Genomic DNA, 23493 nt, shown 5'->3' with positions numbered 1-23493 from the left:
CACGGGGAGTGAGTGCGGGGTCCCCCCCCCCACGGGGAGTGAGTGCGGGGTCCCCCCCCCCCCCCCGGGGAGTGAGTGCGGGGTCCCCCCCCCCCGGGGAGTGAGTGCGGGGTCCCCCCCCCCCGGGGAGTGAGTGCGGGGTCCCCCCCCCCCCCCCCCGGGGAGTGAGTGCGGGGTCTCCCCCCCCCGGGGAGTGAGTGCGGGGTCCCCCCCCCCCCCCCCGGGGAGTGAGTGCGGGGTCCCCCCCCCCCCCCCCCGGGGAGTGAGTGCGGGGTCCCCCCCCCCCGGGGAGTGAGTGCGGGGTCCCCCCCCCCCGGGGAGTGAGTGCGGGGTCCCCCCCCCCCGGGGAGTGAGTGCGGGGTCCCCCCCCCCACGGGGAGTGAGTGTGGGGTCCCCCCCCCCCCCTCCCGGGGCGGAGTGGATCCTCCGAGTCTCAGCAGTTGCTCAGGGTGAGGAGTCGGCCTGTGACTGAGCTCCTGGATCTCACCATGAACCTGAAACTGGAGGTCCTGCTGTCCACCAGCATCAGGCACAAGAAACCTTGGCCTCAGCTCGCCTGGATCGGAGAGGTAAGCGGTATGGGAAACTCAGTCTCAGTGTCACTGCTCAACCCGATCCTTCACTCTCACATAGAGTCACAGAGCTGTACAACATGGAAACAGACGCTTCGGTCCAACATGTCCATGCCAACCCAATCTAGTCCCACCGCCAGCACCCGGCCCATATCCCTCCAAACCCTTCCTATTCATATACCCATCCAAATGCCTCTTAAATGTTGCAATTGTACCAGCCTCCACCACTTCCTCTGGCAGCTCATTCCAAACATAGCCACCCTCTGTGTGAAAAGGTTGCCCCTTAGGTCTCTTTTATATCTTTCCCCTCTCACCCTAAACCTATGCCCTTTAGTTCTGGACTCCCCCACCCCAGGGGGACAAGACCTTGTCTATTTATCCTATCCATGCCCCCTCATAATTTTGTAAACCTCTATCAGGTCACCCCTCAGCCTCCAACGCTCCAGGGAAAACAGCCCAGCCTGTTCAGCCTCTCCCTGTAGCTCAGACCCTCCAACCCTGGCAACATCCTTGTAAATCTTTTTTGAACCCTTTCAAGTTTCACAAAATTTTTCCGATTGGAAGGAGACCAGAATTGCACGCAATATTCCAACAGTGGCTTAATCAATGTCCTGTACAGCCGCAACATGACCTCCCAACTCCTGTACTCAATACTCTGACCAATAAAGGAAAGCATACCAACCGCCTTCTTCACTATCCTATCTACCTGCGACTCCATTTTCAAGGAGCTACGAACCTACATCCCAAGGTCTCTTTGTTCAGCAACACTCCCTAGGACCTTACCATTAAGTGTATAAGTCCTGCTAATATTTGCTTTACCAAAATGCAGCACCTCTCATTTATCTGAATTAAACTGCATCTGCCACTTCTCAGACCATTGGCCCGTCTGGTCCAGATCCTGTTGTAATCTGAGGTAACCCTCTTCGCTGTCCACTACACCTCCAATTTTGGTGTCATCTGCAAACTTACTAACTGTACCTCTTATGCTCTCATCCAGATCATTTATGTAAATGACAAAAAGTAGAGGGCCCAGCACTGATCCTTGTGACACTCCACTGGTCACAGGCCTCCAGTCTGAAAAAAAACCCTCCAGCGCCACCATCCTCTGTCTTCTACCTTTGAGCCAGTTCTGTATCCAAATGGCTAGTTCTCCCTGTATTCCATGAGATCTGACCTTGCTAATCAGTCTCCCATGGGGAACCTTGTCGAACGCCTGAATGAAGTCCATATAGATCACATCTACTGCTCTGCCCTCATCAATCATCTTGGTTATTTCTTCAAAAAACTCAATCAAGTTTGTAAGACATGATTTCCCATGCACAAAGCCATGTTGACTATCCCGAGTCAATCCTTGCCTTTCCAAATACATGTACATCCTGTCCCTCAGGATTCCCTCCAACAACTTGCCCACCACCGAGGTCAGGCTCACTGGTCTATAGTTCCCTGGCTTGTTTTTACCGTCCTTCTTAAACAGTCACAAAACATCATAATGTATAAGCCAGGAACAGCTCTTTCGTGCTGCCTCCAGTATCCAATGTGATCATGGCTGATCCTCGATCTTAATGTCCTATTCCCACTCTCTCCTCGTAACACTTGAGGTTTTTAAAATTTAAACATTTGTCTATCTCTTTCTTCAATATACTCAGTGACCTGGTCCCCACAGCTTTCTGTGCTAGAGAATTCCAATGGTTAAAACAGGGTAATAACAATGACTGCAGATGCTGAAAACCAGATTCTGGATTATAGTGGTGCTGGAAAAGCACAGCAGTTCAGGCAGCATCTGAGGAGCAGGATTCCACTGGTTCACCACCATCTGACTGAAGAAGGTTTTTCTTGTCTCAGTCATAATTGTTCTAACTTGTATCCTGAGACTGTGACCCCTGGTCATAGACTCCCCAATCATGGAAATCAAGCATCCACCTTGCATCTAATCTGTCCAACCCTGTCAGAACTTTGGACATTTTAATCAGATTTTTCCTCCTCCTTTTAAACTCTTGTGAATACAGGCTCAGTCGAACCAGTTTCTTCTCAGGACTGTCCTGCCATCCCCAGTATCAGCTCGCACTGTTTTAGTTATTAGTGTCTTCTGGATACCATAACCATATACAGAGGAACGTGGATTATCTGATCGAGGTCGGCGGGCACTATTTCATTCGGATAATTGATTATTCGGTTAATTGATTTCCTCTGGGGCTCGGAGTTTTCTGTGGGTGAGACCCCAACCCCAGCCGTTCGCCCCAACCCTGTCTGCCCCAACCCCGTCCGACCCTACCCGAACCCTGCCCATGCACCACCGTCCTGCCCCTGTCCATGCCCCCATCCCACCCTGGCGGGGCAGCTGGACTGTGCACCAACAGTCAGCCTGCTGCTGCCTTTGTGGGGTGAGTCTCCAAACAGTGTGTGCACACGCACACAACTTTTTACTGCAACATTTTGACAAGTTCCACCTTTGCCCTGTCAATGTTGGAGAGATTTTCTGGGGAAGCGGGGTTAGGGTACACCCCTGTGTAGAACTCCAGGGAAAGTGTGGGGGAAGAGAGAGAGGGCGCGGGAGGTCAGTAATTTGGAGATAGTACCTGGACTGTCCAGGACTGTTCTCGGCAGCAGTGAGCCGAGTTCGTTTTTAATCATTGTACCTGTAAACAAAATAAGCGATCAGCATTGAAACAGCTCTTTGACATCACGTTTTTATCGGGACCTCAGGGTCTCCTTCGGATAATCCGATAGTCGGATAATCGAGGTTCCTCTGTCGAACATAACCATGGGATGGCAGAAAGGATGTATGAGGAGTGACTGGGTCAGGTAGGATCATATTCACTGGAATTGTTATCCCATAGTGGCCGTCTCATTGAAACCTATCAAATTATAACAGGACTAGATGGGGTGAATGCAGGCAGTATGTTTCAGATGTCTGGGGAGTTCAGAATCAGGGGTCACAGTCTAAGGTTACCAGTTGGCCAGTTAGGACTGAAATGAGTAATTTCTTGCCCCAGAGAGTGGTGAATCTGTGGAATTCTCTTCCACAGAAATCCGTTGAGGCCAAAATGTTGAATGTTTTCACAAAGGATTTAGATATGGTTCTTAAGGCAAAAAAGGTTGAAGGATGTGGGGAGAAATTGAAAACAGGATACTGAGTTGGATATCAGCCCAAGATCAATCTCAGAGTCAGCATGGTTTTATAAAGTTAAAAATCACAACACCCGGTTATAGTCCAACAGGTTTATTCGGAAGTACAAGCTTTCGGAGCGTTGCTTCTTTGTCAGGTAGCTAGTGGGGCAGGATACGTAGGATGCAGAGTTTATAGTAAAAGGTTAAAATGTCATACAACTGGTGTGATGTATTGAACAAACCTCGATTGCTGTTCAGGCTTTCATCATTTAGAATGGGTTGCACATTTTGTTTCATTCATATGTAAATCCCAGAACTTCTTTCAAGTCACATTCACAAGATAATTTCAGGTGTTATCAAAAAAATTGACATCTCAGCTCAGACAATGCATTAAAGGTGTGAGGTTAGAGTCTGTGTGCATCCTAATCTTGAGTCAGACTGATTCTCTTTCCAAAGTAGGAATTTATAAAATGTCATGTAGACTGACTGCCTACAGATTATGTGCTTTTTGAACCTGTTGGACTATAACCTGATGCTGTGTGATTTTTAACTTTGTCTGCCTCAGTCCAACACCGGCATCTCCACATCATGGTATTATGAAGGGAAATCATGTTTGACTAATTTGCTCGAGTTCTTCATAGATATGTCAAGCAATGTACACATTGGGGGTCCTCTAGATGTATATATCTGGACTTCCAGAAGGCATTTGATAGGGTGCCGGCCAAAAGGTTAATATGCAAGGTAATCCTACATTTCCCATGACTAATCCAGCCAGCCTGCACATCCCTGGACCGTGAGAGGGAATTGCAGCATCCAGACAAAACCCACGCAGACAGCGGGAGAAGATCTGTATGCAGTTTGCACAGTCACCCAAAGCTGGAATTGAACCTGAGTCTCTCACATGGTGATGCAGCAGTACTAACCACTGAGCCACCGTGCTGTCGGTGAGATGAATGGGCCAAAACCCGAAAGATGATGTTTAACATGGATTAGTGTGAGGTTAAAGTGGATAAAGTGTGGAGCTAGAGAAAGCACTGCTGGTCAAGCAGCATCAGAGGAGAAGGGGAGTCGAAGGTTCTGACCTGAAACATTCATCAGGACTGGGGAAGGGGCTGAGAAGTAAATAGGATGCGAGTGAGGCTAAAGGAAAGGTGGGTGGGATGGTGATAGGTGGATGCAGGTCAGAAGGAAAGGTGGAGTGGCTTTGTGGGAAGGAAGGTGGACAAGTAGGCTCAGGGGGTGGGGAAAAGAGGGAGGGCTGGGCCTGGGATGAGGTGGGGGGGACATGAGATTTGGAAGCTGGTGAATTCTATGTGAAGGCCATATAGTTGTAAGCTGTCAAGGTAGAAGATGAGGCGTTCTTCCTCCAGTTTGCCTATAGCCTTGTTTTGACAGTGGAGGAGGCCCAGGATATGTCGTCGGGGAAGTGGGAGGGGAAGTTGAAATGGATGGCAGCTGGAAGGTGGGGTTGATTGGAGCATATGGCCAGAAATGTTCCCTGAATCAGTTCCCGATTTGGCACTTGGCCTCTCTCATGTATAGCAGATCACATCAGGAGCAATGGATGCAATAAATCAGGCTCGAGGAAATGCATGCGAATCTCTGCTGGACATAGAATGATTCTTTGGGGCCTTCGATGGAGGTGATGGGGGCGATGTGGGAGGAAGGTTTTGCATCTGCGACTGCAAGGGAAGGTTGCAGGTGTGGAGGAGTGGTTGGTGGGAGTGTGGACTAATGAGGGAGTCACAGAGGGAAAGGTCCCTTTGAAAAGCAGATGGGCTGGGATGGGAAATATCATTTTGGTGATGAGTCAGACTGTAGGTGGCAGAAGTGGCAGAGGATGATGTGTTGGACTTGGAGATTAGTGGGCTGGAATGTGAGGACCAGGGGACTCTATCCTTGTTGTGGTTTGAGGGCACAAGTGCAGGAAATGGAGGAGATGCGATGAGGGCTTTGTTGATCACGATCTCCTTAGTGTGAGGTTGTCAATTTTAGTTAGAAAAGTAAAAATGACATTTATTATCTAAATGGGAAGACATGTCAGAGTCCTTTGGTGCAGTGGGGTCTGGGTTTCCTTGTGCAGGAATTGCAGAAAGCTAGAATGCACTTATAGCAGGTGATGGGAAGATGGAATTTTCCAACAGGTAGTTCCCCTATAACGCAAGTTTATGAAACATGATTTGTGAATTGCTGCCTTTTTTTTATAAAGCGAACTCTTGTTTGCTGTTACACGATTCTCATCCTTGGCAGGAGGTGTTGCAGTGCATGGAAGACTATACTCCGCATCAGTATCACTTGCTCGTCAGTTCGTGTGCTTTCTTGTGAAGAGCTTCGTGAAAGATATTGTGAAATGTTTGTGCTAGGAGTTGGCAAATTATTGTGAAAATGTCTCTACAGCCTGAGGACAAGAAACTGAGAGCAATCTGTTAATTTAAAAATTTAGAGTTGTGATAAGAGCGAAATTTCACTGGAATTGACTGAGGGCAGTTTGAGGGCAGTTTGAAACTTGGCTTTGTTGTTTGTATTAACAGTTGCATTCCTGATGAAGGGCTTTTGCCCGAAACTTCGATTTTCCTGCTCCTTGGATGCTGCCTGAACTGCTGTGCTCTTCCAGCACCACTAATCCAGAATCTGGTTTCCAGCATCTGCAGTCATTGTTTTTACCTGTTTGTATTAACAGCACTTTTTCTCTCTCAGTTTAAAAAAAAATGTTTAAATATTAAAGAATGTCTACAGAATTATGTGAATCTGTTTTAGTGACTCATCACTATGGTAACCAACTGCACAAACAGTACCAGGACAGGGCCTTGGACATGGTCAATCAGCTGCTCAGGGTGGTGAGAGTCAGGAAACTCTGCACATAGTGGGTGACAGAGAGAAAAGTGGTGGCATACTGTTACATTTGGTCACGTGTGGAGGTGTTTTGAGGGGTTGAGTAGGCTGTGCAGAGGAAGTTCCAGGTTAGTCAGGGTCAGATGTTAGTGAGGATGAGAGTGAGTGGGGAAGATGTTGCAGGAAATGGTGGGTACAGTAGCAGAGATAGTGTGAGGTATCACGAGAAGATGGTGGCATTTCCATTGGTAGAGTGGAGAAGGTCATTGATCTTCTTCCTACAGTGTGTGCATTCCTTCAGATGGTTGAGATTACACTGGCCTATATGGTAACCCTGGTCTAGGTTGGTGTGGTTCCAGTAGAATGGCATCCTCTACTGGCCTGGGTGAAATGTACATCCTGCCCCTGCATCACCTCATCCTCATCAGCAGCGTCTCCATGTCCCTGCCCACAGAGAGGCCCCAATTTTCCATTGTCTGCCATGTTCAGGGCCAATGTCAGGAAACATGCAGGGTAGCTCTGGGCTGACAGCTCTTCTCTGGGTGCACAATATCGTTTTAAAGATGGTGCTGCATCACAGATATTGATCAATTCTGAGATATCCAGGAAGTGCTGAGTTATTTTGGAAACAGCATGTGGTATGATGGTGCTAGAATGTGTGAGAGGGATACCAAAGGTTGGGGTAGGTAATAAATCAGATGGGTTTTGTACAATAAGGTGATAGACATCCCTCAGCATCACAATGTGAAACCCTCTGGAAAAACTTGATAAACTTAGCAAAATAAAGTAAAAATCAACCCTTGATCTATTAAGGCAGGTTTCATTCTAGGATCTGACTTGTGCAGTGTTACTGTTGGATGGGATCAGGAGACTGGCTAGAATGTAGTGCAGCCAGCAGGTATAGATGCTAATCGAGAGTCATCAGTTGAAGATTCTGATGAATTGTACAAGACAGTACCATACAACAGGTCAAAATTTACTTAGACTGTGCTATCATTTAGAATACAGTGTGGAAACAGGCCCTTCAGCCCAACAAGTCCACCCCGACCCTCGGAAGAGCAACCCACCCAGACCCATTCCCTACATTTACCCCTTCACCTAACACTACGGGCAATTTAGTATGGCCAATTCACCTGACCTGCACATCTTTGGATCGTGGGAGGAAACTGGAGCACCCGGAGGAAACCCTCACGGGCACGGGGAGAATGTGCAAACTCTACACACAGAGTTGCCTGAGGTGGGAATTGAACCCGGGTCTCTGGCGCTGGGAGGCAGCAGTGTGCCACTGTGCCACTGTGGTGTTGGGCTAACTACTTTTGTTTCAATTTTTGCTGGTACTTTTGGTGGTTTGCCCCTAATCCTGTTTTTCCCATCGGCCCATTGTTTCTATTGCACGATTTTCTATAAGATGGTGTTGCATGGGAACACGACCACGGCCTTGCAGGAGAACCACCTGTATTTATTATGAAAGGAATTGTGATAGTGTAAACTTCTAAACTTCAATAATTCTTGAGGGATTGAAAGAATTAGCAAGTACTCTTTTCTGGAATAAAGTGTTTCCTGAGATGAAGGGGACAAGGAGAAACTGTGGAAAAACAAAATAAAAGCAACATGTTAATTAACTGTTGCCGAGATGAAGGAATCGAAGCAATATAAGCAAGCTGCCTCCTGGGAGAGAGGAGGTAACACTGCTTGATACCCTGTGACAAATGAGCAGTTTGCAGAAGGAGTGCCCTGAGATAAAGGGGTTATTTTCAGGAAAGTTATGTTTTGAACAGACAGTTAATTTTGATTAGATTAGATTACTTACAGTGTGGAAACAGGCCCTTCGGCCCAACAAGTCCACACCCCCCCGCCGAAGCGCAACCCACCCATACCCCTAGATTTACCCCTTACCTAACACTACGGGCAATGTAGCATGGCCAATTCACCTGACCCTGCACATCTTTGTGACTGTGGGAAGAAACCGGAGCACCCGGAGGAAACCCACGCAGACACGGGGAGAAAGTGCAAACTCCACACAGTCAGTTGCCTGAGGCGGGAATTGAACCCGGGTCTCTGGCGCTGTGAGGCAGCAGTGCTAACCACTGTGCCACCGTGCCGCCCAATGTAACCAGGAACAGGCGAGCTGCTCCTCATGAGAAAGCAAGCTTTAATGACTCCAGAAGTGTAATCAGTATTGTGGATGAACGGATCAAAAGGATCTTAACTAATGTCACCTCAGAAAGTTCACAGGACAGAAAATGCTATCAGAATTCACTTTCAGGATTCTTCAGTAACAGAACTCTGGAGAACACCATGGCACAAGGATTGACCCCTGGCTGTTGGTTGGAATTGTAGCTAAATTCCAATATTAATTGGATAATAGCTCAGTTAGGTAAAAAGAATGACTACAGATGCTGGAAACCAGAGTCTAGATTAGAGTGGTGCTGGCAAAGCACAGCAGTTCAGGCAGCATTCGAGGAGCAGGGAAATCGACGTTTCGGACAAAAGCTCTTCAGTATTCCTGATGAAGGGCTTTTGCCCGAAGCATTGATTTTGCTGCTCCTTGGATGCTGCCTGACCTGCTGTGCTCTTCCACCCCGACTAATAGCTCAGTTGCGTTGTGAGGCTTAACTTGCTTACTCGAGGGGTGTTGCCCTGGTTACTTCATGCAATGAAGTTTAAGTAATGCTTTTGCGTTTTGATTGTCTGTGAGATTTCTTAATTCATAACCAAATTACAGGGAATTGAACCCGGGTCTCTGGCGCTGTGAGGCAGCAGTGCTAGCCACTGTGCCACCGTGCCGCCCATAATGAAGTGAAAGTGGAGGAACACTTTAGGTCTATCGAACATAATTCAATTAGTTTCAAAATGGTTATGGAAAAGGATAAGACTTCCATAAAAGTTAAGGTTTTCAATTGGAGTAAGACAAGTTCTCATGGTATGACACAACAGCTTTCAAAAGTTGATTGGAGTAGACTGTTTTGCAAGTAAAAAGATGTCTGACAAGTGGGAGGCTTTCAAATGTGTGATGACAAGTTCAGAAGCATTATGTTCCTGTTAGAGTGAAGGGTTAGGCTGGTAAGATTAAGGAACAATGGGCGAATAAAGATATTGAGGTTCTAGTCAAAAATAAAAGAGAATCTTATTTGAGATAGAGATAACTTGGTTCAATTGAATGTCTTAATCAACACAAACTGTATAGGGCCACCCTTAAAAAAGAAATCCGGAAGGCAAAGTGGGGATAGGAGATAGCATTAGCAGGTAAGGTTAAGGACAATCCAAAGAGATTCTACAAATACATTAAGAGCGAGAGAGTAACCAGAGAAATTCGTCAACTTCACCAACACATTCCACCCTGACCTTAAATTTACCTGGACCATCTCTGACACCTCCCTCCCCTTCCTGGACCTCTCCATCTCCATTAATGACGACCAACTTGACACTGACATATTTTACAAACCCACCGACTCCCACAGCTACCTGGATTACACCTCTTCCCACCCTACCTCCTGCAAAAATGCCATCCCGTATTCCCAATTCCTCCGGCTCCACCATATCTGCTCCCAGGAGGACCAGTTCCACCACAGAACACACCAGATGGCCTCCTTCTTTAGAGACCGCAATTTCCCTTCCCACGTGGTTAAAGATGCCCTCCAACGCATCTTGTCACATCCCGCACCTCCGCCCTCAGACCCCACCCCTCCAACCGTAACAAGGACAGAACGCCACTGGTGCTCACCTTCCACCCTACCAACCTCCGCATAAACCAAATCATCCGCCGACATTTCCGCCACCTCCAAACAGACCCCACTACCAGGGATATATTTCCCTCCCCGCTCCTTTCCGCCTTCTGCAAAGACTGTTCCCTCCGTGACTACCTGGTCAGGTCCATGCCCCCCCCTACAACCCACCCTCACATCCTGGCACTTTCCCCTGCCACCGCAGGAACTGCAAAACCTGCGCCCACACCTCCTCCCTCACCTCTATCCAAGGCCCTAAAGGACCCTTCCACATCCATCAAAGTTTTACCTGCACATCCACCAATATCATTTATTGTATCCGTTGCTCCCGATGCGGTCTCCTCTACATTGGGGAGATTGGGCGCCTCCTAGCAGAGCGCTTTAGGGAACATCTCCGGGACACCCGCACCAATCAACCACACCGCCCCGTGGCACAACATTTCAACTTCCCCTCCCACTCTGCCGAGGATATGGAGGTCCTGGGCCTCCTTCACCGCCGCTCCCTCACCACCAGACGCCTGGAGGAAGAATGCCTCATCTTCCGCCTCGGAACACTCTACAGCCAGAACCTACCGTTGCCACAAGTGTAAATCCTATGCCCACACTTCACCTCTCACTTCTGTCCAAAGCCCCAGAGGATCTTTTCACATCAGAACGCCAATTTGCGGAGCTTTTCAGGGAATAAACCTGGGACATACACCAACTAACCCCATCGCCCTGTGGACAAGCACTTCAACTCCCCCTCCCACTCTGCCATGGACATGAAAGTCCTGGGCCTCCTCCACTACCAAACCAAGCCACCCAACAACTGGAGGAAAATTGCCTCAGCTTCCGCCTTGGGACTCTTCAACCACACTGAATCAACATCGACTTCACTAGTTTGCAAAACTCCCATCCCCTACCGCATCCCAGATCCAACCCTCAAACTCAGTACCACCATCTTGAATGGTCCAACCGTTAATCTTCTTTCCCAGCTATCCGCTCCACCTTCCCCACTGACCTATCAAAATGATCCCCCATCTGCATCCACCTATCACATTCCCAGCGAACTACGCTTCCAGACCCAACCTAACCACCACCACCCGTCCACCCCCGCCCCCCCCAACATTTATGCCCGAAGCGTTGACTTTCTCACTCCTCGGATGTGGCCTGACTTGCAGTTTTCAATGCCACAGTTTTTGACTCTGACTCTCCAGCATTTGCAGCCCTCACTTTCTTCTCCTCATTTACCCAGTCTGTCTACAGAGCCCTCTCCATTATACCCTCCTTATTTACCCAGTCTGTCTACAGGGCCCTCTCCATGACACCCTCCTTATTTACCCAGTCTATCTACAGGGCCCTCTCCATTACATCCTCCTTATTTACCCAGCCTGTCTACAGGGCCCTCTCTATTATACCCTCCTTATTTACCCAGCCTGTCTACAGGGCCCTCTCCATTATACCCTCCTTATTTACCCAGCCTGTCTACAGGGTCCTTCCTCTCCATTATACCCTCCTTATTTACCCAGCCTGTCTACAGGGCCTTTTTTATTATACCCTCCTTATTTACCCAGTCTGTCTACACAGCCCTCTCCATTATACCCTCCTTATTTACCCAGTCTATCTACAGGGCCCTCTCCATTACATCCTCCTTATTTACCCAGCCTGTCTACAGGGTCCTCTCCATTATACCCTCCTTATTTACCCAGCCTGTCTACAGGGCCCTCTCTATTATACCCTCCTTATTTACCCAGCCTGTCTACAGGTCCCTCTCTATTATACCCTCCTTATTTACCCAGCCTGTCTACAGGGCCCTCTCCATTATACCCTCCTTATTTACCCAGTCTGTACACAGGGCCCTCTCTATTATACCCTCCTTATTTACCCAGCCTGTCTACAGGTCCCTCTCTATTATACCCTCCTTATTTACCCAGTCTATCTATAGGGTCCTTTATGTTCTATCCAGATGCAGTCACTGTTGTCCTCTCCATACCAAAGCTTCACTTCGTCTGTTTCATTGAGAGTGTGTACCTTTGTCTGACGGTGAGTGGCAGCAACCAGCTCACGGTGATCCTCACCTGGGGAAACGGTAGGCTTGTCTCTAACAATGCCCCGGAATTGTGCTATGGAATCGAGGTTATCGTGATACATGTTTCTAACTTGCAATCCTGTTTGGAGTTCTGAAAGGGATTCCTCGGATCTACCGAGAAGGCTGCATTAGCTTGTCCTCCAGTCCCATACGAATTTGTGGGTATTTGTGAGGAATCTCCTGACCTGCTGTCCCGGAGGCCGGGATGTCTCTGGGGATTGATATGTAGACACATTGGGCATGTTGAACAGGGTAGAGACGCAGACATTATAACTGCTGTAGGTAGATACAGATCAGAGTATGGTGGAAGGGCACCAAGGTCAGAATGGTTACTATATTCCCTGCCCTGATCGGAATACTGTATAGCTTCATTCTCAGCACCAAATGGGTTTGACCCTTTCATCTCCTGATTTCTGTACAGGTGTAAAAGCACAGTCAAACTCTCTGTGGCTGGAAAGCTGTGACTTCAAGGCACCAATTTCTTCTGGGTATTTAGAATGAGCAGCATTCCAACTTGACACTCAAGCTGTGCTTGACATGGTATTTTAAGTGCTGCCTGGAAATCTTGACATTTGCTTTCCAGTTCCTGAGTCTTAATTTCTGACTCCTGAATCTGCCTCCGTACCCTCGCAGCATTTCTGTTCAGTCTCAAATTGACTTTGATCATTTGAAAGGTAAATTATCTTTAACTCTTTCCCTTTAAGTCTACATTTTCTGACTTCAGCTCACTTATCTCAGCACTTCTCAGTTTAAATTTATGTTCCAATTACCAAGCACAAAGGCAACATATTCCCATCAGCCCATTTACTTTGGCTAAGAGGTTTCCCAAGAACTTCCAAACCAACTCCAAAGAAAAATCTGACACACTGGCACTCGTACCCTCACAGGCTTCCCAATACTGTATCCACATTGGCCATTTCTTATTCACATATTCCTTAACCAAGTTCTCCCATTCAGATTGCTGTGAAATCCTGGCAGATAATCAAAGTTTCAACGCCAAATTCAATCACACAAAAATGTTTAACTGAAATGGTATTGGTTCAATTGCCTTGATCCTAATGTAGCCATTTGAATCCTGGCGTGCCACCCTCTTAGTCCAGGCTTAGGCTAGAGTTGAGAATAACAGGCTGGTGCGTTCAACTTCAAATCAATTTTGGGTCACCACTTATCGAAGCCGCCCAGCGGGTGCCAATCATTAGATGTAAATTACCAAAAGCTACCTGTAATTTGGTTATGAATTAAGAAATCTCACAGACAATCAAAACGCAAAAGCATTACTTAAACTTCATTGCATGAAGTAACCAGGGCAACACCCCTCGAGTAAGCAAGTTAAGCCTCACAACGCAACTGAGCTATTAGTCGGGGTGGAAGAGCACAGCAGGTCAGGCAGCATCCAAGGAGCAGCAAAATCAATGCTTCGGGCAAAAGCCCTTCATCAGGAATACTGAAGAGCTTTTGTCCGAAACGTCGATTTCCCTGCTCCTCGAATGCTGCCTGAACTGCTGTGCTTTGCCAGCACCACTCTAATCTAGACTCTGGTTTCCAGCATCTGTAGTCATTCTTTTTACCTAACTGAGCTATTATCCAATTAATATTGGAATTTAGCTACAATTCCAACCAACAGCCAGGGGTCAATCCTTGTGCCATGGTGTTCTCCAGAGTTCTGTTACTGAAGAATCCTGAAAGTGAATTCTGATAGCATTTTCTGTCCTGTGAACTTTCTGAGGTGACATTAGTTAAGATCCTTTTGATCCGTTCATCCACAATACTGATTACACTTCTGGAGTCATTAAAGCTTGCTTTCTCATGAGGAGCAGCTCGCCTGTTCCTGGTTACATTGGGCGGCACGGTGGCACAGTGGTTAGCACTGCTGCCTCACAGCGCCAGAGACCCGGGTTCAATTCCCGCCTCAGGCAACTGACTGTGTGGAGTTTGCACTTTCTCCCCGTGTCTGCGTGGGTTTCCTCCGGGTGCTCCGGTTTCTTCCCACAGTCACAAAGATGTGCAGGGTCAGGTGAATTGGCCATGCTACATTGCCCGTAGTGTTAGGTAAGGGGTAAATCTAGGGGTATGGGTGGGTTGCGCTTCAGTGGGTCGGTGTGGACTTGTTGGGCCGAAGGGCCTGTTTCCACACTGTAATGTAATCTAATCTAATCTAATCTGCCCTGAGTAATTGCCGAAAAGAAGGTCTAGTTTTGCTCCTTCTCTAATAAGAGCATCCAGATGTGTGAGAGAAGACGGCATTTTGCCAAAGATTGTTCTTTCCTGTCGTTATCTGACAGACATAACAGGCCACTACCACGAGAAGGACCTGCTCGTATGTATCTGATCATCGAGCAGGAGAGCGAGTACCCCTACTGACAGTGACAGGCCTCTCCACAATAGCTGTGTAATGCCAAATGGGATAGTATGGGAACACCTCCTGCTAATCTGAGGTAGGAATTTTGGAATTCCTTTTGGAATATCCCAAGGGCTCCAAAAGGATCCTGAACTGTCCCATATGCAGCCAATGGTTTTGTGGTTAAATAGACACCGTGCAAGTACAATCATTTTAAGTGGCTTCACACATCACACACAAGAGGGCATTGAGACTCACCATAGTCAAATTGGTAAGGTACAATGGGTACTCAGGGCATTGAGACTCGTCTGCTATATAGTCAAATTGGTAAGGTACAGTGTGAACCCCACATTGTCCTAGTAGAGTAGGAGACTCACCAGGAGGCAGAACATATTTTGGGCTCAGATCTTATGAGCAAATGTGATGTAGTTTTTGATCCAACAAACCGCTGCATCTGACAGATGCCCTGATCGGTGGAAGCAGGGACCCCTTGAGATTCTTATAGGTGAGTACCACCTGCCAATCTATCCAGTTGGTGAATTATGAGCCAACTCCTCTGAGCTGACTGGGCAACTGTTTATTCTGTCTGTGTCTGCAGGGGATAGAATTGTGAGGGCTAAGGGTGGGATGCTCATTGGAGGATCAGTGCAGTCTCGACGGGCTGAATGACCTCTTTTGCACTGTCGGGATTCTGTGATTCAAAGATTCTATAATTGATGAGCAAGTTGCTCAGAATCTTATTGTACAGTGTACGAAAATGTTCACTACCCACAGCCATGATTCTGGACATATGACAAAGCAAGTAATGATGGACAGTCTAGATCCTAAACCCCAGAGACAATATTCTTTGCCAAACTATGTAGAAATGGAAGTAGCCAAAATAATCAGTACTCTGCTTAAGCAGGGAATTTTGTGCTTGGTAGCCCCCACTAATGACTCCCCTCTTTGGCCAGTTCAGAGGCCAGATGGCTTCTAGAGACTGGTAAGGGATTGGTGTGGGAAAGAGGGATTCCACTTCATGGGGCATTGGCATCAGTTTTGGAACAGGGGAGATCTGTACCGTTGGGACGGTCTCCACCTGAACCGATCAGGTACCAATGTTCTAGCGAAGAGGATAAATAGGGTGGTCAGTCGGACTTTAAACTTCTGAGTTGGGGGGAAGGGAAAGTGAAAATGACAGGGAGTATAGAGTTAAATGGAAAGATAAGTAGGAGGATAGCATATGTGCAGGCGGATTTAAACTTGAGACAGACTGGGAATGCAGCAAAAAGGAAGGATCACTTAGGACATCTTATGACTTCCAATATCTCTAATGATAAGAAAGTTAGCATTAAGGCACTTTACCTGAATGCTCGTAGCATTCATAACAAAGCAGACGAACTAATGGCACAGATCATCGTGAATGATTATGATGTGGTAGGCATCACAGAGACGTGGTTACAGGGGGGTCAGGACTGGCAGTTAAACATCCAAGGATTTACAACTTATCGAAAAGACAGGGAGGTGGGCAGAGGGGTGGGGGGCGGCCTTGTTAGTTAAGAACAAAATTAAATCTATGGCACTGAATGACATAGGGTCGGATGATGTGGAGTCTGTGTGGGTGGAATTGAGGAACCACAAAGGCAAAAAAACCATAATGGGAGTTATGTACAGACCTCCTAACAGTGGTCAGGACCAGGGGCGCAACATGTACCGGGAAATAGAGAAGGCATGTCAGAAAGGCAAGGTCACGGTGATCATGGGGACTTCAATATGCAGGTGGACTGGGTAAATAATGTTGCCAGTGGATCCAAAGGAAGGGAATTCATGGGATGCTTACAGGGTGGCTTTTTGGAACAGCTTGTCATGGAGCCCACAAGAGAGCAGGCTATTCTGGACCGAGTGCTATGTAATGAACCAGACTTTATAAAAAAATCTTAAAGTAAGGGAACACTTAGGAAGCAGCGATCATAATATGGTAGAGTTCAGTCTGCAGTTTGAAAGAGAGAAGGCAAAATCGGATGTAATGGTGTTACAGTTAAACAAAGGAAATTATGAGGGCATGAGAGAGGAACTGACGAAAATAGACTGGAAGCAGAGCCTAGCGGGGAAGACAGTAGAGCAAAAATGGCAGGGGTTTGTGGGTAAAATTGAGGACACTGTACAGAGGTTCATCCCCAAGAAGAGAAAGATTATCCGGGGAGGGATTAGACAGCCATGGCTGACAAAGGAAGTCAGGAAATCTATCAAAAAAAAAGAGAGAGCCTATAAAGTGGCCAAGAGCACTGGGAAATCAGAAGATTGGGAAGGCTACAAAAACAAACAGAGGATAACAAAGAGAGAAATAAGGAAGGAGAGGATCAACTATGAAGGTAGGTTAGCCAGTAATATTAGAAATGATAGTAAAAGTTTCTTTCAATACATAAGAAACAAACGACAGGCAAAAGTAGACATTGAGCCACTTCAAACTGATGCTGGAAGGCTAGTGATGGGAGATAAAGAAATAGCAGGAGAACTTAATAAGTACTTTGCGTCAGTTTTCACAGTGGAAGACATGAGTAATATCCCAACAATTAAAGGGAGTCAGGGGGCTGAGTTGAGTATGGTTGCCATTACAAAAGAGAAAATGCTAGAAAAGCTAAAAGGTCTTAAAATTGATAAATCTCCTGGCCCCGATGGGCTACATCCTAGAGTTCTGAGGGATGTGGCTGAGGAAGTAGCGGAGGCGTTGGTTGAGATCTTTCAAAAGTCACTGGAGTCAGGGAAAGTCCCGGATGATTGGAAGATCGCTGTTGTAACCCCCTTGTTCAAGAAAGGATCAAGGCAAAAGATGGAAAATTATAGGCCAATTAGCCTAACCTTGGTTGTTGGTAAAATTCTAGAATCCATCATTAAGGATGAGGTTTCTAAATTCTTGGAAGAGCAGGGTCGGATTAGAACAAGTCAACATGGATTTAGTAAGGGGAGGTCGTGCCTGACAAACCTGTTGGAGTTCTTTGAAGAGGTGACAAGTAGATTAGACCGGGGAAACCCAGTGGATGTGGTCTACCTAGACTTCCAAAAGGCCTTTGATAAGGTGCCACACGGGAGGCTGCTGAGCAAGGTGAGGGCCCAGGGTGTTCGAGGTGAGCTACTGGTATGGATTGAGGATTGGCTGTCTGACAGAAGGCAGAGAGTTGGGATAAAAAGTTCTTTTTCGGAATGGCAGCCGGTGGCAAGCAGTGTCCCGCAGGGTTCAGTGTTGGGGCCGCAGCTGTTCACGTTATATATTAATGATCTGGATGAAGGGACTGGGGGCATTCTAGCGAAGTTTGCCGATGATACGAAGTTAGGTGGACAGGCAGGTAGTACTGAGGAAGTGGGGAGGCTGCAGAAGGGTCTAGACAGTTTGGAAGAGTGGTCCAGGAAATGGCTGATGGAATTCAATGTGAGCAAATGCGAGGTCTTGCACTTTGGAAAAAAGAATAGAAGAGTGAATTACTTTCTAAACGGTGAGAAAATTCATAAAGCCAAAGTACAGAGGGATCTGGGAGTGCTAGTTGAGGATTCTCTAAAGGTAAACATGCAGGTTGAGTCCGTGATTAAGAAAGCGAATGCAATGTTGTCAATTATCTCAAGAGGGTTGGAATATAAAAGCACTGTGGTGCTACTGAGACTTTATAAAGCTCTGGTTAGGCCCCATTTGGAGTACTGTGTCCAGTTTTGATCCCCACACCTCAGGAAGGACATACTGGCACTGGAGCGTATCCAGCGGAGATTCACACGGATGATCCCTGGAATGGTAGGTCTAACATATGAGGAACGGCTGAGGATCCTGGGATTGTATTCATTGGAGTTTAGAAGATTAAGGGGCGATCTAATAGAAACTTACAAGATAATACATGGCTTGGAGAGGGTGGACGCTAGGAAATTGTTTCCGTTAGGTGAGGAGACTAGGACCCGTGGACACAGCCTTAGAATTAGAGGGGGTCAATTTCGAACGGAAATGAGGAGATAGTTCTTCAGCCAGAGAGTGGTGGGCCTGTGGAATTCATTGCCACAGAGTGCAATGGAGGCTGGGACGCTAAATGTCTTCAAGGCAGAAATTGATAAATTCTTGATGTCACAAGGAATTAAGGGCTATGGGGAGAATGCGGGTAAGAGGTGTTGAAATGCTCATCAGCCATGATTGAATGGCGGAGTGGACTCGATGGGCCGAATGGCCTTACTTCCGCTCCTATGTCTTACGGTCTTATGGTCTAATTGATTAAGGAGCATTAAATAAAGCCACTTCTTACACATTGCCCATCATAGCCACAAGTCCTGAGAGTCTGATGAACCAGGCGCCTCAGGTGATGAACTTTATTATCCTGGATGTTGGTCATGGATTTTGGTCTATTTCTTTAAAGCGGGAATGTCAGCATAAATTTGTATTTACCTTTCAGGACAGCAGTACACTTGGGTTTGTTTGCCACAGAATTCCATAATTCCTCATCCATATTCCATCAAAGATTAGCTATGAATTAGAGCATTCTTCCAACCCCAACTGCCCTGTGCGGTATGTCGGTGATTTATCGCTTCAGACGGAGGCAAAACCCAAACCTCTTGTTCTGCCACATTGGTTTTTAACTCTCCTCACAGATCTAGGATTGAAAGCTAACCCTAAGAAAGTGCTGACCATGAAACAGGAAATCTCTTATTTGGATGTGGTGATACTCCTGGTAAGTTGGAGATAGACAGGATTGATGCTATCTGTATCCTGCCTTTACCCAAAGTTATGAGTGGTTATATAAATTACATTGACAGCTTTGCTACTAAAGCAGCTCTATTGTCCGATCTGTTGAGATTGAACGTTCTGTGGGAATGGATGCAACAAACCACAAGCAGTTTGAGAGTGGAAATGAACATCAGTTCAAGCTCCAGCACTTGACCCAGAGCTACCCTTTGCACTAGAAATAACTGCCACTGACACCAGTTGTACTGTTACAAGATAGGTATCGGCATTTAGGTTCTGTCTCTTATACCTGAAGGCTATTAATGCCAAGAGAGCAGGCTTTCTTGTTTTGTGAAAAAACATCTGCTTGCTGTTTGCTGGGGAGTACAACATTTTCCATACATAATTGGCCTTTCATCCTCTTACCATTCCAACAAAACATACCCCTTGGCCTGGATGGATATCTCAGGGTGGTAATGTGAGCCAGAATAGAATAACTCGATGGACACTTAACTTGCAAGACTTCTATATTCCAGTTTCAAAACACAAAAAAAGCCTCTTTAGCAGACAATTTGCTCTATCAGGGTGAACCACATCTTTGTACTGCAATTGAAACAGAGGGACAATTATAATCTTTATCACTGGCTCTTCCATGGCAAAAGACGGGAAGACAGGATGTGGATGACAACTCCACTGGGGTTTGAACATGACCAAGCAGTATGAGCACACAAACAGCAGAACCTTATACCATCAGTCATCCTGAAAAATTCCCAACCCCATCAGACCTTTACTCTGAAAACATGTATGTTTGTAATAACTTAACTGCTTTCTTCCACCCTGGGCAACAAGGGGTTTTGTGTCAGCGGATGAGAAACCATTACCTTCAGCACCAGTACTGAGATATATCTTAGAACAGGCCAGCGATAGAGAATTTGGGATTGTTAGAATCCAGCATGGATCATGTCCTGAGGGAAACATCCTCGCAGATGAGCGAGTGAAACAAGGGGCTGGAGTAGGCATGCCTTGGTAACCAATGTTTCGGGCAAAAGCCCTTCACCAGGAATGGATGAAGAGCTTTTGCCCAAAACGTTGATTTTCCTGCTTCTCGGATGCTGCCTGACCTGCTGTGCTTTTCCAGCACCACTCTAATCTAGACGCTGCTTTTAGCATCTGCAGCCCTCTCTTTTGTCTATGCCTTGGTAAGCCCCAGCAGTGACTGTATGCCATCAGTGACAGTATGGAAATGACACTGTAAATTTAGCTCAGCAGCAGGAGGCTGCTACCTCAGCCGATCTCAGAACTCCAACTGTTACCAAGCTGAGAACTCCGGGTAACCATGAGTTGAATGACACTGTAGAACCCACACCACTGCCTCAAACAACAATCGTTTAGACCCAAGCAGCAATTACCGTCATCTCAACAGCAGTGTCAGCTGTTGGCAACACCTAAAGGAATTAAATATAATAAAAGAATATCAAAATGTAAAACCAAGATTTCACCTCAGTGGAACAGAAGCAGGCCACATAAACACCTGATTACAGGAGACCTATCGCTCTTACTCACTGAAGAGTTCAAACATTTATTTGCATAAACCGAGAAACTCTAAATAAGAGGAGAAATTACCTTGATCTTTTGGTTTTGAGCTTTAGATAAATAAGCTAATTATGGCATTGTATTGCTGGTTTTTGTACATGAAGTACAGTGTCAGCAGCCGGGATCCATCGCTCAGTGGAAGTGGACATAGAGGTGTACAATGTAACAATCTGGCTGTATAGGAATCTCAGTGCCAGTCCGGTCACACCTCCTCAATCAGGAATGCAGCTTCAGGACTCATTACACTTTGCGTACTGGAAAGTTTTTTTACAAATAATCAAACTCTAGTCTGTCAGGAGTGTGGTGCTGGAAAAGCACAGCAGGTCAGGCAGTCTCTGAAGAGCAGGAAGATCAATGTTTCGGGCAAAAGCCCTTCATTAGGTACACCCTGATGAAGGGCTTTTGCCTGAAACATCAATTCTCCTGTTCCTCGGATGCTGCCTGATCTGCTGTACTTTTCCAGCACCGCAGTCTTGACTCTAATGTCCAGCATCTGCAGTTCTCACTTTCGCCTAAACTCTAGTCTGTGCTGAATTACACTGTTCAGAGATGTCTCCACTTACAACTTCATGCGTTAATTTTTGTTGCAGTGGTAATATGGAAGTCAAATCCATTTGCACTAATGTAGAGCGTCTTGTTGGGAAAAGAAAAGACCCAGAGGAGAGATGATTATGGGAAGCACGAATCAAGTGTTGTATGAAAATGTCCATCAAGAATTGGTGCTGGCAATTTGTGGACGGCACGGTGGCACAGTGGTTAGCACTGCTGCCTCACAGCGCCAGAGACCCAGGTTCAATTCCCGCCTCAGGCGACTGTCTGTGTGGAGTTTGCACGTTCTCCCCGTGTCTGCGTGGGTTTCCTCCGGGTGCTCCGGTTTCCTCCCACAGTCCAAAATGTGCAGGTCAGGTGAATTGGCCATGTGACATTGCCCTTAGATAGGTGAAGGGGTAAATGTAGGCGAATGGGTCTGGGTGGGTTGCGCTTCGGTGGGTCGGTGTGGACTTGTTGGGCCGTAGGGCCTTTTTCCACACTGTAAGTAATCTCTCGGGTATTTCGTTATTGTGATGGTGTCCAAAATCTGTACTTAATTTTCATAAGGAATTGGTCAACATGTTATTGAACCAAGATGGTTACAAAATTACAAAGAAAAACAGGACGAGCAGAAGTTTGATGGGAGATACTGCAGTCATTTATGTGCAGAAGATCCACAGTTAATGGCCTAGGCAGCCGTGCGAAAAGTGATTGATTAAATCAATTAACTTCTAGTGTTAAGGGTGCAATGAATGAAGACAGTAAATTTGATAATCAAGCAGGCATGCAACCCAAGATGCTGCATTTCATATTGTTAACATATTAGAATCACAGGCTGGTGTGATTAACAAGTTAATAAAAGAAGCAGAATAGAGTGGGCTGTGTCAAATCAGTGAAACTTTCTGTGATATATAAAACAATTTGATGTTAGGTCAGTACAGAAATGTCTTACTAGCAAAACAGTGAGGTCCACTTGTCCATCCAAGTGAACATTTTGGACAAAGTGTAAGTAACTTTGAAAAAGACACATGGCTTGCATATTAAGGTTTTACAAAATAGTCAGAAAATTGAGAGATACTAAAAACCTTCAGGAACATAGTTGGTGGGATGATATCTGGAATTTGGAACGTAATATCCACAGCAGCTGCCTGGGTTTGGAATATCTCGCACCTTGTTGTGTTTGGATAGATCCTACTTTTATCACGATTATGTTTCACTGTTGACATCAGCAGCTGAAAACTGAATTAGCTTTATTAAAATATGAAACAGGTAAAGCATAGTGTTCTTTCACGGTAGTAATTATTCTCTTTTTTTAGCTCATTACCTCAGAACACAGGACATAGAACAGTAGAGCATAGGAACAGGCCCTTCGGCTGGCAATGTTGTGCTGAACGTGATGCCATGAGAAACTAATCCCTTCTGCCTCCCTTTGGTCTATTCCCTTCCATTTTTTGCATATTCATATGCTTATCTAAAAGTCCCTTAAGTACCCCTATTGTATCACCACCACCCCTGGCAGTGCCTTCCAGGCACATACCACTCTGTGAAATAACTTGTCCCTCCTGTCTCTTTTTAACTTTTCCCCTTTGACATGAAATGTATACTTCCTTGTTTTGGATATTTCAGATCTGGGGGAAAAAAGATTCTGACTGTCAACCCTATCTGTGCATCACATAATTTTATTGCTGACAGTGTACAGCCCATTAGTGAGACTGCATCTGGAGTATTGTGTACATTTTTGGTCTCCTTATTTGAGGTGGGGTCTAGCTGTATTGGAGGCAGTTCAGAGAAGGTTCATTAGATTGTCTTCAGCGATGAGGGATTTGTTTTATGAGGAGAGTTTAATCAGGTTAGGCCGATAATTTCTGGAGTTTAGAAGAATGAGAGGACATTTAATAGTCAAAGAGGATTGGCAAAATAGATGTAGTGAGGATGTTGTGAGGTCTAGTGAAGAAATCTAGAATAAGAGGTCATAGTTTTAGAATGGGGGGTGGCAGTTTTAAAACAAATGAGAAATTACTTCTCTCAAAGCGCTGAGAGTCTGTGGAATTCAT

At 46.2% G+C, this 23493-nt stretch overlaps 1 protein-coding gene across 2 annotated transcripts in view; it reads left to right on the top strand.

Moving 5' to 3' along the window:
- Nucleotides 1–364: 364 nt before the first annotated feature.
- Nucleotides 365–23493, top strand: part of cplane1 (ciliogenesis and planar polarity effector 1) — an 885738-nt gene continuing 862609 nt past the window's right edge. For both annotated transcript variants that reach the window (XM_087975286.1, XM_087975281.1), the window contains exon 1: nt 365–569. In XM_087975286.1, coding sequence (XP_087831412.1) covers nt 489–569 — 81 coding nt within the window. In that variant the 5' untranslated portion in view covers nt 365–488. The remainder of the gene's footprint in view (nt 570–23493) is intronic.

This window comes from Chiloscyllium plagiosum, unplaced genomic scaffold (genome assembly GCF_037043375.1).
Source record: "Chiloscyllium plagiosum isolate Xiang-an unplaced genomic scaffold, Cpla_swu_hap1 HiC_scaffold_2, whole genome shotgun sequence".
In the NCBI taxonomy this organism is placed as follows: domain Eukaryota; kingdom Metazoa; phylum Chordata; class Chondrichthyes; order Orectolobiformes; family Hemiscylliidae; genus Chiloscyllium; species Chiloscyllium plagiosum.
Note: the sequence above shows the minus strand (reverse complement) of the source record. Positions and strands in the feature narration are given on the sequence as shown.